The 16152-nt window shown below is 47.3% G+C and overlaps 3 protein-coding genes across 4 annotated transcripts in view; 2 read left to right on the top strand and 1 right to left on the bottom strand.

The window, feature by feature from the left end:
* The window catches only part of LOC126581598 (ras-related and estrogen-regulated growth inhibitor-like), a 43419-nt gene extending 42742 nt beyond the window's left edge, over positions 1-677 (top strand). For both annotated transcript variants that reach the window (XM_050245382.1, XM_050245381.1), the window contains exon 6: positions 1-677. This exon is cut by the window's left edge and continues 7 nt beyond it. In XM_050245382.1, coding sequence (XP_050101339.1) covers positions 1-252 — 252 coding nt within the window. In that variant the 3' untranslated portion in view covers positions 253-677.
* A 2045-nt stretch (positions 678-2722) lies between these two features.
* Positions 2723-16152, top strand: part of LOC126570975 (RNA helicase aquarius) — a 33066-nt gene continuing 19636 nt past the window's right edge. The window contains exons 1-2 of the mRNA XM_050229136.1: positions 2723-2882; positions 2951-3769. Of these exons, the coding sequence (XP_050085093.1) occupies positions 2790-2882; positions 2951-3769 (912 nt within the window). The 5' untranslated portion in view covers positions 2723-2789. The remainder of the gene's footprint in view (positions 2883-2950; positions 3770-16152) is intronic.
* On the bottom strand, positions 3993-15793 carry LOC126570977 (probable G-protein coupled receptor Mth-like 5). Its single transcript, XM_050229141.1, has 4 exons — positions 15720-15793; positions 7596-8104; positions 6012-6139; positions 3993-5928 (listed from the first exon to the last, which is right to left on the bottom strand). Exons 2-4 carry the CDS (start codon positions 7795-7797, stop codon positions 4762-4764), a joined length of 1497 nt encoding a protein of 498 aa, XP_050085098.1. The 5' UTR covers positions 7798-8104; positions 15720-15793; the 3' UTR covers positions 3993-4761.

The following is a 16152-nucleotide window of genomic DNA, read 5'->3' as shown; positions in this document are numbered from 1 at the left end:
TCGGTTAACGATGGGCAGGAACTATCGTTCCGGTACTCGTGCCAGTTCTACGAAGTGTCGGCCGCCGAAAACTTTGCCGGCGTATCGCTCGCCTTCCACTCGCTGATACGGGAAGCACGATCAACGCAGCTGTTTCGAGCGTTACCATTGCGCCGGAAGCTCGGTGTAAACAGCGTGTCCAAGGCACTTGGCAATATCTTCGGCAAAAACAGTAAAGGGGAACGAAAGAAACGCCCATCGCTTAGTATATGACCCTCGACGGTGGCTACCGTAACGGGCTGAAACTGGTTCGGCGTTCGTCGGTGTTTCTGCCCTCTGTACATAATGGAAATCGACGACGTTGATTCTAAGAGTTAGTGATTAATCATTGTGAAACCAGCCATTCCTGAGGAGGTACATCCTCGTACACGTAATCTGTAAGCCTAGCCGGAACCGCATCCTTGTGACGAATGGCAACGCACGTCCATGTTTAGTTTTAGAGTGCACTTCTGTCGATTGGAAGTTGCAGGACGTTCCTATTAATTAATTTGCTAAGAATAGCCCTCTGTGACGAACTGACGACGACGTACTCAGAACCAGATATCCGCTAATGAAAGACCATATACTGAGACTCTAGGTCGCGTATTCGTAAGCATTGCTTTGGATAAGAAATAAAATGCAAATCGATGGAAACATAACGGCTCTGTTTTATTTAACTTTGTATGTTGCAGCTCGGCTAAATGAGCAAGAAAATGAGAAATAAAACTGGCAGAATCTGGTTAGTATTTTGACTAATTTTCCAACGATTGCAATGTAGTGAAATAAAATGCCCTTTAACATACCGATGTGTCGAATGCACCCATACTTTTGCACAACCTACCGCCGCACAACGTTGTCCAATGATACTCAAAAGTAGCTTACTTCAATATGTACTATTATTCATAGAATTAGGGTATAAAGTGATAACATCAAGTAGTTAGTAGAAAACGATTCGAGACCTGTCCCTCGCTAAGAGATACACGCTATTTGGAGCCCCTGTAATAAGGATGTAAGACAATGAAAAGATAAATATCAAAGTTTCCCTTAAGAGTGAAGAGAGTGAGAGTGAATTCTTTGATTGTTTCTTTAATTTAATTCGACGTTCTTCACTTCAAATGAATATTCTCTTTGTTTTGGCGACAATTCCCATGTAACCGATTCCTTGTACTTTTCTTAAGTGCCCTTTTATGTTAAATAAACGCTGCCTCTGATTAATCATCTTCATCAGACATTGAGTTCGAAGGTGACTCGTAACACTGTCTCCAACAGTCACATTTCGAAAAACTAAGCTTCTTCAAGTTGGGAATTTTTTTCTGCAGCCCAAGAAAGCGTTTGGAGTTAACGTGGGATTTGTCGAAATGCAGCTCTTGCAGAGTATCCAAGGGAGCGTCCATGCAGAGGAAACTTGACTTCTTAAAACGCCCACGAGAAAACTTGAGCACCTTTAGATGTTTTAGATGCGGTAGGGTTTTTAGTATATCAAACGATGCATCATATTTTATATATTTAACATCCTGTACAAACTCCACTACTAGTTCCGTCAATTGAGTATTAGCGCTAAGTATTGTCTGACTCATGCTTTGTTCGTTGTCGATCGTGATATGCACCTGATGCTTTCTGATCGAGGTAGGAAGATTTACAACATTCTCTACCCAGAAGAGTTGCAGTTCCTCCAGCTGATTTAGTTTCGATAAGTCAATGTCGATCGAAGAAAAGCTGATTGCAAGAGTACGAAGATTCGTGAGCTTTGCGAGACTATTCAAATCATTTTCATCATAATGTTGTAAATGCAATTCTTTCAGTGTTGTGCATGTTTCACATATCAAAGTGAAGATCTCACTTTCTAGGTTATCATTCCACCAGGTTATCAGAGGGATCGTAACATCGGTATGCGGTGTTGGCTTGTATCTTCTCTTCCGTAACGATAGACGTTTAAATCCTTCAGGCCAGAAAGTGCAATCGCCTCTCGGCTGTCGTCAGGAAGATAAAATTCGGACAGTTCACCATTAAATGTCTGCAAATGTGGCATATCCAATCGGTATTTAACCATGGATTGTATGATTAAATGCTTCAGAATATTGCTACGGAGAGTTGGTATGACATCCGGGGCCCCGCAATCGCTTATGTAGTCCCATAGTGTAAGCGACCGGAGCACCGACATCAACGGTAGCGCATCAGCTAGCAATGGAAGAAACATGGCACAATTCACATTAGAAAGCTCCAATGCATGGAGATGTTTAATGCGGACGCGCTTTTCACGCTTCTAATATCCAGGTGATCGAAGATAATACAGAGAACCTGTACGGAAAACAAACAAGAGATCGAACTGAAATCAAACTGTGCCAATCGCTGCAAATGATGCTTGCTTACCTGCTCGGGCAAGGAATTTATGTAATCTTGCTTCTTGCTGTTTGTGGCTTTGAGTATTTCCCGTTCCGACGACATTTTTCGCAGAGTTTTCCTTGCACGAATAGAACTGATAAAGTGTTAACGCGAGTGCAGTTTGGTAAGTTGCTTCGCCTGGCCAAGAGTGCACTTTTGTGTTTGTTGACTTTTTGGTGACCATTTATTCGACCGTTTTAGGTCAGCATCCGTGTTTATTGGGCAATCGCAACCGACCATAGCCTAACCGACCTTTAGCCGACTATTTTGTTGTTTGTTGTGGTCCCGCTGTTCGCGACGCGTTTTCCTGCTTTTTGTTCCTCCGGCCGGCAAGAAACAGCGATTCCGGTTTTAAGTAAAAGAATTCCAACATTCTGGTTTCAACAGCCATGAGTCCAGCAGAAGAAACGCAATCTCATGAGAAGCCGGTGCCGAAAGGAGCTATCACCGTTTCACAAATCAACGCTGATGAAATCACTTTCGTAAGTATAAAAAACCAGCCTTACCTCTTCCGGCGCGGATGTTAATCTTTGCGTGTTTTGTATTGCAGCTGGCCAACCGTTACTGGGCACCGGATACGGTGAGCTCGCACGAGCCGTACAACCCGCAGGTGATCGAGAACATCTACCGGAAGGAGATCTGCGATTCGCGGCACTCGCTGCGCCGCATCATGATGCTGGAGTTCAGTCAATATCTGGAAAACTTCTTGTGGCCCAACTTTGATGGCGGCAAATCGAGCCGCGCTCATCTGATGTCCATCGTGGCGATGGTGAATGAAAAGTTCCGCGAAAAGGTCGAAGTGTGGAAAGTGTTCGAGGGCAATCCGGAACGGTTTGCGGAATTTTTCCAGCGCGTGCTGGAGGCGTGCATTGAGGAACGTACCGTCACACCGGCAGCGATGCGGGAACAAACGGCCCTTCTCGTGCTTGTGAATCACTGCTTCAATAGCATGGAGGTGGAGCTATGCCGCAATCAGGCCAAACGGCTTGTGTCGCTCGCCATGTGGTCCTGTTTGCAGCCCAAGCGACGAGAACAGGAGCTCAATCACACGCCCCAGTGGCGCAAGTTCTGGAAGAAGCTACAAAAGCGAGAAAAGCCGGAACAGATGGCCAAACTGCGGTGGGAACGGCATTTCCTGCAGAACCTCATGGTGAAGTTTATCAACATTCTGGAAACCATTCCCGCAGACGGTCCGATTTGTGAAGAAACGGTGCGCTATTGTGAACGGTTCGTGGAGTTTCTGATTGATCTCGAGGCGCTGCTGCCCACCAGACGGTTCTTCAATACCGTCATGGACGACTGCCATGTGGTGGTACGGTGCTCCTTATCATCTTTGGTTCGTCGAGAGGAAGGAAACCTCTTCGCTCAGGTGAGTCAACTCAACTCTTTCCATATTCGTCATCAAGCTCAACTTCTTGATAGAAAAAAGGAAACAGAAATATCAATTTTCTGACCACAACGTTTGTTCCATTGCTAGAATCATATTTTTCTAACACGAAAAAACAAATATTAGCCATTGAAAGTATCCCTTTTTCTTGCTGTAAACATTTGGCAACGAAAAGCTTTTTTCCCCTCAGTTATTTTTATTTTATCAATCATTCTCGTCCAATCGCTTTCGATATGAAACAAACCTAAAGGTTTTTGCTTATTCTGTTTGAAAACAGACATAATTCGCTCTATCAATGAAGATCAATCAATCAACTCTTTAAAGCAAGGTTCATAACCGTCGTGGTTATAGTGTGCTTTATTTTCATTAGTTCCTTATTCTTATCGTCCCGTTTTCCACCTTTTTTTAAGTAAACTGCGCGTTTGGTGCTGCACGATTTGCGTTCATTTATAAGTATATCTTACGGGGCTTCGTTAAACAGAAAATTGGTTTAACCTATCTACACTGATTTGTTCGAAACTAACCGTTGGAAACCTGAACAATTCCAACACACTGTAGCTGCATTTAAGAACTAGAAACTTGCTTTAAACGTACATGACTCTCCACTTGCTTCCTATCTTAGACCTTTAGTGGAAACCTTAGTGGGCGTTATCGTGAAGCAATATCGGATTCGAGATTCACATTTGCCTTCACCACCGTCACACGCTTATCTACGCTAGTGAGTCTTACTTTGCTAACCGCTATTATCTTAGTTAAGTCTTACAAATTTGGAGATAATTTCAAAAGGCCAATTCGTCGACCAATTAAGACACTGCTTGGACGTGTTTTGTTCACGATGTTGTCACTGAGATTCTCTGTGGCGTTCGAAATCATTGTTGTTGTGCACCGCGAGCTGCATTCGGTCGTGGATCCGGAATTGTTCATTATTGTGAACTATCGCGATCGATTGTGTGTCTCGCGGTCGGTGCTAAGTCCTAGTAATTGCCTCCATTCATGTACGTCATTTCATCACCCCATTCTGAGGTTTGCGGTGGTTGGTCACCGAGGCATGACTTTACCAGAAACGTGACATGCTTCTGGCGCAGCACGCAGATGTAGAGAATGCACGGTGCTTGCAGCGCATTCGCAATGATGTGCATGTAGAGCAGCCCGTCGATGTGCAGCCAGGAGAGGATGAGGAATAACCACGCGACGCTCATCGTCGCAAAGATGAGTGTGAACATGACGAAGCTGCAGCGTAGCTTGTGATGAATTCGGCCGTACGTGTGCATCCGGTTGATGAACCGTAGCGTCGTCACGAAGAAGAAAATATTCACAATGATAATGAAGGCGATGGGCATGAAAAACACCGCAATCCCTAACCAACTGATGCTGTCCTGGCTTTCGAAAAACCCATCGATGCTATCCGCAGCGTGCCCTTCGGAGGTTTGGCTTCTGTTGCTGCCGGGCAGATCGAGGAAATAGTGGGCAAACACCGCGATCGATGCCATCGTTGCCGTGCAACCCCAGGCGTACCCAGAGTACCAACAGTACTTTCGACCATCGCTGACGCGTAGAAACACGTTCCGGGTGCGGAACATCTTCCAGATGTAGTACCCCATCGCGTTCAGCCAAAAGAAGGCCCCGAGCAGGCTGACGTAGAAGAACAGGTCTGCGATCAGGAAGCTCACGTGGTTACTGAATTCGGTAAAGATGCGCACAAGATCGGCGGCTTGGCTGACGATCAAGCACATTGTGATCGTGGTCACCATGTTGCCGACAAGATCGCGCAGCGTCGGAAGCACAAAATAGATGATCGCCACGATTAACAGTATGATCATTGCTATGCCGTGGCAGATTGGGTTGATGATTTTGCGCAACATCACGCTACTGTCGGTCCAGTGTATTTCGGGCTTTGGCGAGCAGACGGTTGCCATCATCGTTTCCGACGGTTCTCCCCGATCCTCGCTGCTGCTGCTGACGAATTGATCCATACAGTACAGCCCCGGCACGTAATCGTACTTGAGCGACAGAATGGATTGACCTCCCGCATCGCTGTAATCCTCGTCCAGATATCGACGAAGATTGTTGTCAACGGTCTTTTCATGCAGAATAAGATGTCGCAACTGGCCATCAGGGAAGAGTATCAATTTATCGAAGCTCTGTGCGGGATAAAGAAAAACAGAAAGAAGGAAAAGTATGTCACATCCACTCTCGAGTTGCCCTCCGCCACTCCTCCACTTACCTCTGGATAGTGGTAGATGTTGAACTTCTGTTTCGTGCCACAGTCCGGAAGACCGATTACGAACCGAAAGTCATCCACTTTCACGTTCCGTTCGCCCTTGCGTCCAATAAACTCCGGTGTCCAGACAGCTGCAAAGGCGGGCAGAAGGAGGATGGCAGAAAAGAGTGAAGGAAAAAGTTAGAAACCATTCACAAGAATATCATACTTTTGCCTTCATCCCGGTTCCCGTTCGATCGAGGGCGATTGGGTAGAACACACCATTTGTATCCTGTCACGTACACGTAGCGCATCGTGGCCAGGTGTAGGATCGATTGCACCAAGTAACGCAAACCGACCGAGACCTCCATTTGACACAGTTTGAAAGTGTGCTCTTTGCTATCTTGCTGTCAATTCGGATCATCGGTGGTACCACATGTTCCAATCGTCTAGATAGAATTGGACAGTAGAACTGTATTTGACTGTTTTCCAATGAAACGGAATATTTCTTGGTGATTTAAATACTTCTTTTGTACCTCAATGATCTCAGTTCGCATCAAAAGCAGCAGCAAAGAGCAGCACCACAATGGGATCTACATTTTTGAACATCGATAGCCTCGAGCGGTATGCGCATTGTTGATTGAATCAAGTGAACGAATCCCACATCCCCCCCGCTCATCAAAAACCGATGTTCCATTTCGGTTCTAGGAAAAGGATACGGTCGTAAATCTTGATTGATGTTCAGTGCGTTACAGGTGCCAAGGATATGCTAGATAGAGGACCATGAGCAACGATATGAAGCCGGTTGCAAACGGGGGCCATCGGAGATGGAGAACCAATTTGGCCAAAAAATAGCAGCCTCTCGAGAACGGGACGCTGGCGACGAAGATGATGACGATGATGATGATAGAGTGCGTACAGAGAACCACGAGTTCCGAGTATCAATTCGTTCGAAGGGGGTCCCTTATTTATTTATCGGAGAGTCGCAAACGTCGAAAAGGATGTGTCTTTCGTGGCAGAACGTTTCAATGTTTGTAAAAGATGCTTCTTTCCTTTTGAGGACTCCTGGCGAACTCATCATTCACCATCAGGGCCAAACAATTTCAGTCTAAATGAATGCATGGTTGGTTGGGTTTGCATTTCCAGCGTTTTAATGTAAATAGATTTAAAATTCCCAAAAGCCTTTGCGGTGGTGTGGCATTCCATCAAAGTGAATGCCAAACAGCCTAAGCCAACCAAGGTGAGATTAGTGGCGCTTTCCGGCGGCTCCGGCGGAACTCGACAAATCCGTTGTCATGCTTCCTGAGCATTTAGAAGTTTTGCTCTCTCCTCTTAGGTGGTCCCTAAAAGTTGTTCTCTTGTTTTTGCCACGGCCGGGATTTATTCGAAGTTGGTAATCCTCTTGTGAACCAATCACTCGAAACTACATCCCCACCATTCGGTTCGGCGCTGGCATCCGACCGGCGACCGGCGGAGAGTGGGTGAAAGCAAATTGCAAAACGAAGAACGGATTAGCGGTTTGGCCATTTCGAGTTTGGTTCGTAAAGTATTCTCTCGTTCCACACTGTGCGCTGGGGTTTAACCGTTTGAACGAAGTCGACTACTTACTGGCGTTGACCGTGCTGGCGACCGTACATTTACCATCGTACATGACCTCGAACTTCTCGCAGCACTTGTTCACCCGGACCGCATTCGAGGCGGTCGTTGCCGCAGAACCGAGCTGGCCCATCAGCCCTAGTAGCAGGACGCCGCAGAGCGCCAGCACAAGACGACCGCCGTCCGTCGTGGCTACTACCAATTGCTTTGCCATATTTCTCCCGGATATGCAATGTTGTTTTGGTTCCGGGAGATACAGAAACAGCGCTAGATCCTGCCAGCTGACGAGTTCAATTGTGAGTTAATGCGATTTCAAGATGATAATGGTGGGCAGCTTCCTTCCGTGCTTGGTTGGTTGGTTTGGTTTTGGTTCCGCTTCCGTTGCACAACTTGTGAATCCCGTGTTGCTGTTCTCCTTCTATAAGTTATGAGACGGGACCACAAATGCTAACTGGTTATCATCGTCATTTTTTACGACTCAATTCCCAATCCAATTTGAACAGCGTTGTGGAGGAGTATGGCTGTAGGTGTGAAGATAAGGGGGAAAAAAGCAAAATTAGATTAGAATCATTTGATTACATTTCTGGTGTTAATTAAAAACAAAGCAAAATAACGATCTCTTTAGCGCCCTTTTCAACCGGTTCTACGGTGGTTCTTTGCGGGGCCGTCCGTTACCACCATTCGTCAACGCGCTCACATCATAAGTAGCACAAGAGGCGCCAGCAAATGATAAAACCCACTTTTCACTTCTCCTAACGCTTATGAGAGGATCCTCTTTCAGATTGTTTGAAGTGGAAAAGCAGCAACAACAAAAAAACGGAGGAACTCATTAAATCCACATACGAGAGGTCCCGTCCCCATCTGAAACCAAAGACAGCGCACGACGACAACTCGACCCAGCGACACTGTACACTTGATTCTATTGATACTGTCGCTTGCACTGGTGGGGCCGGGTCGGGCACCCGGTGGCATCTTTTTTTGTGTCTTTTTCATCTCCCTTTTTTCCCTTTCCCATTTTGTGGCACGCGGCACACTGGCTGGCATTTTGCAATTTTCTTTAGCAGCGCCAGCCACGAGCGGGAAGATCACGTTGGGAGAAATTTCTCATTTATTTATGCCACAGCCGCGGGGGCCAACCAACGGATGGGTATGGTTTTTAGACAAGCAAAACCACAAGTGTGTAGAGGCCCCTTTTGGTCTCCGCGGCATCTGCACAGTAGACGACCGACGCGCCACGCCACGCTTGGTGGTAGGTATGTGGTCTGGTTTCACGGATTTAGATTCTAGTCCCCCCAACCTCCTCTCACCACAATTCTGCCTCCGGCTAAAGGAAAGAGCAAATTGGCATCGTTATGGCAAACGGTCCACATTATCATTATTATGCGCTAAACCGCAGAGAGCGATTTTGGGGCCACGATATGAGATGCGCGCTCTTCTCGTCGCTTCTGGTCCTGTTACTCAACTCGATCGTTTTTTGGGGCGGTTCTTAGTGAGGTCATTACATAAATTAAACATTATGCCTCCGACTAGCGACTTTGTAACCGTGTTAAACTGTTTTTTCTCCTTTCGACATCTGTATTATCGTTGAATTTTACACCAACGTCCAGCATGGAACAACAATGATGGGGCTAAACGATATCGCCATACGGGAATCGTGATTCGACTCACGATTTGCTTTGCAGCTTTGTGTGCATCGAGGCCGCCGCTTAATGCGTGCCCAGCATTCTCGTCGTCCTCGTGCCTCGTGCTTCATTTGGTGCCATTCTTGGAAGATTGGTGCGTGAATCAGGGATCAGAGCAAATCAAACGTCATATGCAGATAAACGAAGAGGATTGTGATATACGAGCACGTCTCGGAAATGGATGCTTTCATGGCATGGTACGTGTGACGTGATGGCCGAGAAACGCTAGAACACCCAAGAAGGAACCAGGCCCGGGCGTTCGTTCTTTGCTTATCCATCCCAAACGTGATTGGATGGTTATCATTGTGGCATCAGCAGCCGCGCGATGCCTAGGAATGGCGAATTGATGTTAATGGAATTGCTGGCGACGATATTAACTTATTCATTCCCTGAGCGTTGTTTAATTAAGAGATACACTTCTTATTCCTAATGAGGCGCCATAAATGTTGTCAATCAAACATTTGCTGCTTCCGTGGACGAGGAGTTTCCGATGTTTTGGAATGATTTTTGTTCCAACAGTATCGTTGAAGGTTTCACCAAAATCTCCCGTTATCTACCTTCTTGACCAAATTAGGATAAAAGTGATTTCATTCCGTTCTCCTGGAATGTACACTCGTCCCCACGGTGTCAATGTGCCCCTCTTCCTTTTCAACCACTTTTTGCTACGCAATGTGTACCAACAATCCCGTGGCCACGGGACCATAGTATCTCCGCATTGGCAAGATGCGTACGTGATGATAAGCAGACCTCATCATCAAAGCCCTGTTCCGTTGTGCAACGCTCCAGCATCCCCGTTCTAGGAGTTTCCTTGCGCCTCAAGTAGGCCGATGGTCGAAACGATGGTGGTTCCCATGCCGACCGAGATGCCAAGAAGTCAAGAGTGAAACAGTTAACCGGGTGGCGGCTTTTTGTGAGGAAGGGCCGGCCCGATCGAACCACTCCACTGTGTGGCACAGTGGTCGCCTCCCGATAAGGAAACTGGAAAAGCCGGTAAACAATAACGGCCACTGGTGCTCAAAGGGAAAGTTCAACCGGGACGTCGTTATTTCGTTTCCTAAAGCCGTTTTAAGTTATATTCGAATCGAGAACCGATCACAAGCCACTCTCCACTTTTGGCAAAAATGTATCGTTCCGACGTGCACACAAGTGGCCAATCATCATAGTATCCAGAAGAAACGACAACAGCACCTCACAAGATTCCATTCGTGGGCGATGGGTGTCGTTGGATGGATTGATACTGTTCCTTGGTTGCTTCGATGTGGTCCTGACTAAATAAACACACACGGTTTGGACCACTGTTTGGGTTCCGTGGCATTTACGCGCCGAAAAAAACATTAATATTTATCGTGCGATTCTGAGAGACTGATGCGAATTCCCATTAGCTATCAATAGCTGGGCTACCGGAGTGGGAGCATTCGTTGGGACCTCTTATGTGCCCTCTGTTCGTGTTGTTCCTCATTCCCCTTCTAGCAAAAAATCTGGTGACAAAATGGGGGGGACGAAACATGTGGCGAAAGCAGTTTGCCATTTTGGCTGAGCATTTGCAGGCACGTGTTCGGCGTTTCATTGTGGTTCCTTTTTTTTTTTGCTCTTCCGTTGAGATTCCATTCACAAGGACCTCCCCTTCTGATGAAGATAAATGGTTCTGTGGGGCCCAACCGCAGTGTTGTGCCATCGTGCATTGTTGCAGGTAAGCTTTTTGATGCGTCCGTTTTCCACAACATCAAACGAAACGGAAAAACTGTTTGTTGTTGGGTTTGCTCTTTTCTGCACAAACGGTTGGACCACATAAAAGCGAACTGGTCCTTCGATAAACGGATGGGCGTGCTGAGCAGAGATTCGTTTTTTGCTCAAAAAAAACCGCAATGATATGAAAAAAGCCAAAACCGATCTGCATGTTTACGGAGTCAAATTGAAAAGGGGCAGGGAGGCATTGTCCATCCCCTTGCTCAATTGGGTTTACCAGTAAACGAGCCGCACACGCGGTCCCAACCCAAATTACGCTTATCATCGACATCCTTCTAATTTGGGGTCTAAGTTATCGACCACCACCAGTGAACTGTGAAGCCGGCAAGCAAAGGCAATGGACTATTGATTTTCCATTTCCACCCCGAAAAGTTCAGCTCCTTTTCTACCACCCTGCGACCTCGCCAGTCAGCGCCCAGGCGTGAAGAACGACGGTGACCAGGCAAGCTAACTTAGAGTGTTCTCTCTTCAAGGTTTCAAGGGGCACCACCAAGCGGGCGCTACAGGATGTTCACATGTTCCGGGGCATTCCGACGGGTTCCGTCGATATGATTCACCACGGCCACGACAATCTTGTGCTACAGCCAGAGCCACCCAGAGTAGGTGGTTCCAGGGAAAATTTAATGCTTTTTTAGGCAGGCTCTCTAAAGCGTGCAAAGAAAGAAGACCACAGCGCTATTTGCTGCTGAAGAGGACGAGACAGTCGGTCGTTCGGTCGGTCGGTCACGGATCTGTGCGCACCGGGAATGTCTAAATTGGATTTTCCCGCAACTCGGGGGGGGGGGGGGGGGGGGGGGCAAAAAGAAAAGAAACATCCGGCATCAAACGGGTGCGAAGTGTGGTCCACCCGTTCGGGGCATCACTTTGTGTCGCCGCTTTTCATTGGGCGCGAGTTTATTGGGGGCTTCGCTTGTGTTATCAAAGGACTCTTTGCGCTATTTTCGGTTGGTGAAGGTGATAAAATAATCGTACACCACGTTATACCCGTTTGCTTCGGCGTTTTTGGGCCGTTTGGGAAAGAGGTCAGGTCAGGGCGGGTGTCGGGAAATAACATGACCTTTCTCAAACCAAGACGCAGCAAGGACCCAGGCTGAACGATCGCATCTCAATCAGCAAACGAACCGAAATGCTCTCTCGTTCTCGCTCGCTCTCTATCTCTAAGGTACTTCATTACCACGTGGGACACTTCAATAAACGCCTAGAGTTGCGATGGAAGCACCACCTTGTATTTACCGCCGTCCGAGGGAAAACGACCGTCACGAGCGCCAACGTGCTCCATGGAAACCGACGGTTTGGTTTGGCACACTGTGTTTCCGCGTTTTTTTCCCTTTTGTTCGCTATTTATCTTCCGCGATGCCTACTCTTCGTAAAAAAAAAAGGAGAGCGACAGATTGAAAAGTGGGCAACGGCGGCATAGTCCCATTTGCAACCGGGTAGACACACCTGGCGACATCTGTGTGGCACGATTGGATCGGCACGATAAAAGCTCTGAGCCTGAGCCATGGCGACCGGGTACCGGTGATTACACCTGAGCCGTTCGCACCCAGGATACAGCACGATCACCATCCCGCCATCCAGGATTATCTTGGTTGCAAATGAAATTGCCAGGTTATGCAAATATGAAAAATACTAACGATCTGCTTCCGAGCGGCGTTTGGTGGCAAAACCAAGGGTGTGTTTGGCAACTCACGTGGCCCACCGGAATGGGGGTGGACAGGGGGAAATGGTTTACAGTAATGAAATGAAAATTAAGCATAAATATGCCACCTCTTTTTGATGTGCGTTGGAGATGGAGTCAGCACCAAGCTCGACCCTACCGTCAACGTCAACACAGAGATGAAAATTGTCTTTTCATTCCACACGCCGGTTCCCTGTCTATGCCGGCCGAAACGAAGGGCATGAATGCAAAAAAGGGCTTTTGGTAAAACTTTTGGGCAGAAAACTCGTTTATGACCTCATCTCCGTTCCGGCGACGACGACAAGTGTACCGCGGCGGGCGGACAACATCGAAAGTGGTCCGGAAGTTTGCGACACATGGTTGTAGTGTGTAGTTGGTTTTCGTATCTAGGAAGCACAGCGGAGCCAGAACACACAGAACATCGAAATGTGCCAGAGACGGGAGTGTTTCTGCGGCAGAAGCGAGTGTTCCATTTTCTGATTGTTTGAAAAGCACAACTCTCGGCAGGAATTTGCATGGCAGTAGCTGCTGCGGTCATTCTCTGTCGTCTGGCGTGTCCTGGCGCGAACCTATGCCATCGACCAGCCACCGAGAAGGTTCTTTAATTGTTATGCGATGGCAACAAACAGAACCAGATGGGAAAGCAAATGCCGGGCAAGAAGATAGGAGGCCCCGGGGTCTCTGTGGCCGAATAGGAACCTGTGGTGGTGGAACCACAATCCCGCCTCAGAGCGCTGTTTTATGCAAATGAAGGAGATAAAATTGAGTTGAAAAGGTAAATTTGCCATTTCGTGGCTGTAAAGCTGCTGCTGCTGGCGGCAAAAATAAAAATACAAATATTCTAGTGGTACTGGTTCCCCGGTGTCCCCGTGTTTTGCGATTGCGTCATCTCCGTGAGACGGGAGCGTTCGAAATGGAGCGCAACTCCTTGTTAGCCTCAAAGATGATTATCTAGTTGAACAGTTGGCAGCGGAGACACGCTCGGTATCGTCGCGTCGCGTGGTCGGTGGAATCCGGTAACTTCCGATTCTATCATGCCCATCATTATCATCGTATGCCACAATGCGAAAGGGAAATAGAATTTACGGTCACACACCGGCTAGCAAGTCCGTCATGTGCGAGTAGTGTGCGACATTTTCAACAAACTCCTAACGAAGCAACACAGAGCGACGTGCCACTGTCTATCAAGCGGCAGTGTGATGTATCGATTATCGTCTGGTTTTACCAGCTGGTCCAGCGTAATGTACTGCCGGCTTTGCTGGCGCATGTCATACACCTGTGCTGCTGCTTTCATGGACAGCAGTTGTTGTCTGGAGAAGCCATTTATGTGTCGCTAACGAACAGACTGTGGCAGTAGGAAAAAGGAAGTGAAGATGCGTGGAATTAATAACAATAGTTAAGCACCACCCATTAGATTAGTCGCAAGCAAAAACATGACTTCCTTAGCATGAAAAAAAGATCCTTAGAATATCTTATTTCTTTTTCAATTCACACACAAAATATGCTGATTCGATACAAAGAGTAAGAACGCATCTGTTAACTCAAACAACATCCATGTTTTCGTCTTTTCGTTGGGTGATTTCGTCTTCATTTCCTGGCGATGCTAGCCACGAAAGAGCGACATAAATTAATCGTTGGTCAAACTATTTGGTGGACAGGTATAGTTCAAGGTGGTGGAGCGCTTGACCTTGAACCTTGTTGATCTTCAGCGCCAAATCGCTCAGGTCTAGTGCTCCGATCTATCGCTGTGCTGGGCTGCCTACGCTGATCAGTATTAGCAACATTCTGTCTAGAGCATCGATTCTGTAAAAGCGTTTTAGCAACATGTTGGCATTGACTACTCGATCGATCATGCTTTTAAAAGTTGAGTTTTTTGTTCAGGATATCTTATCTGTCTCGCATAAAAGGCAATGTTTTCATATTCATGCATGGCTCTACAGAAGCATTGTGCTGCTTGGCTCAGCTCTCAGCGTCACGTGCACCATCAACGTGTGGTTTCACTAGAATTTGAATATGATCCAGAATTTGCATACAGATGCTTTATGTGGAATATTTGTTCCGTTTCGCTCTCCTGTTCTGCCAACGCTGCAGACACACGGCCTCGATCCCCTTGCAGTTCTTCCATCGGAACAGCACCAGGTGAGAGGACAACATTTATGCAAACGAACGAATGATATCGAACGACTTCTTCGCGTCTTGCCGGCGCCTATCGATCGCCGAAATCGCTTTCTTCGCATAGCACTGCACTTGTTTTCGTTGCACAGCGATGTCGCTAAGTGGTTTGAATCCGCCTCGTGGACAGGTGCTCGGGGTTCACAATAGCACCTGGTGATCAAACTTGACAACGATCGTAGGTGACTGGTTGCGCGATGACGTTGACGAGATGATCACGACGATATTTGTCATCGACTGCGCCGTTGAGTAAATAGTTACGAGACGCTCGTTTCCAGGAAACAACCAAGAGCGTTATGGGGGAAGTAAGCGCACCATCGCGACACGGTTTCGGAATGTGCAGTCGGCCGTGCATTAAAACCCGCCGTACACGCCGACGCCCGGTTTCCTGCGGTGCATTATGGAACGTGTTTACGTTCCTCACTCCCTGGGTGGGGTGCTGTAATAGCTTCACCGTTTTCACATTTTCCTCAGCATAATTAACTGGTCGCGGGGTCGACCCTTTCATGATGAATCGCGCTTCGCACCGAGGAAAACCCACACAAAAAACACCTGGGCCAGAAAGGCGAACAGACGGGTTTCACCTGGCCGCGCAGAGGGCCAGTCGAGGATGCGGTCGTTACTTCTGGCGTTCCAAAAAACCCCCGGACCGGACCACACACAACACTCAGCATAGGTCGCGCGGCAAAGGAAAAAACGACAAAAACTGGTGTTCGCCCTCGCAAGCACACGCAACTTTAACGGCACACTGATATGTTTGGCGTTGGCCTTTCCGGCGTTTTCCACCTTTCACTCGTAATTTTCGGGTAAATCCTTCGCGAAAACATGCAAAGCCTCTCCGGCGGTCAGGTGACTCACTTTTTGGGGACGGAAATACGGGCCCGACGACCGGCACACGCAGCTGGGTTTCGAATCTCGGCCGCTGTTTTTTTGAGAATGACGCACCGCGGCGGCGTGGCACGCTCAACGCTCCCTTTTTGACGTTTCTCTTTTGAGAGTGTTTCTACACTGCGCAAAAGTCTTTGATGTCGCATCAAAGACCGTTTCTACACTGAGCAAACGCAAAACCAGGTGAAGTCATCCCAAACAAAATCGCTCGCGAAGATTACAAAAATGAATGAAAAACTTGACAAGCACAGTTGTACGTTGATTGCAATCGGAGATGCTAGTTTCGCTTTGAGGAGTAAGAAATCCGTTTCGAAAGTTCAACTTTTCCAAGTTTTTAAGAATTCTGATGCTAAAAGTGTAAATGGTCAAGTTTCCAATCTCTTCGCGAGACAGCACTGATAAT

The sequence above is a fragment of the Anopheles aquasalis genome, chromosome 2 (assembly GCF_943734665.1).
Source record: "Anopheles aquasalis chromosome 2, idAnoAquaMG_Q_19, whole genome shotgun sequence".
Taxonomy (NCBI): Eukaryota; Metazoa; Arthropoda; class Insecta; order Diptera; family Culicidae; genus Anopheles; species Anopheles aquasalis.
The sequence above is the reverse complement of the archived record's forward strand: the minus strand, read 5'-3'. Positions and strand labels throughout refer to the sequence as shown.

What these genes read in the sequence shown, in the direction of transcription:
- LOC126570977 (XM_050229141.1), bottom strand. Translation starts at nt 7,797, where the DNA reads ATGGCAAAGCAATTGGTAGTAGCCACGACGGACGGCGGTCGTCTTGTG. An exon ending in CGCCAGCACGGTCAACGCCA is followed by an intron (nt 6,140 to 7,595) that starts GTAAGTAGTCGA and finishes CCGCCTTTGCAG; the next exon opens with CTGTCTGGACACCGGAGTTT. An exon ending in ACATCTACCACTATCCAGAG is followed by an intron (nt 5,929 to 6,011) that starts GTAAGTGGAGGA and finishes TATCCCGCACAG; the next exon opens with AGCTTCGATAAATTGATACT.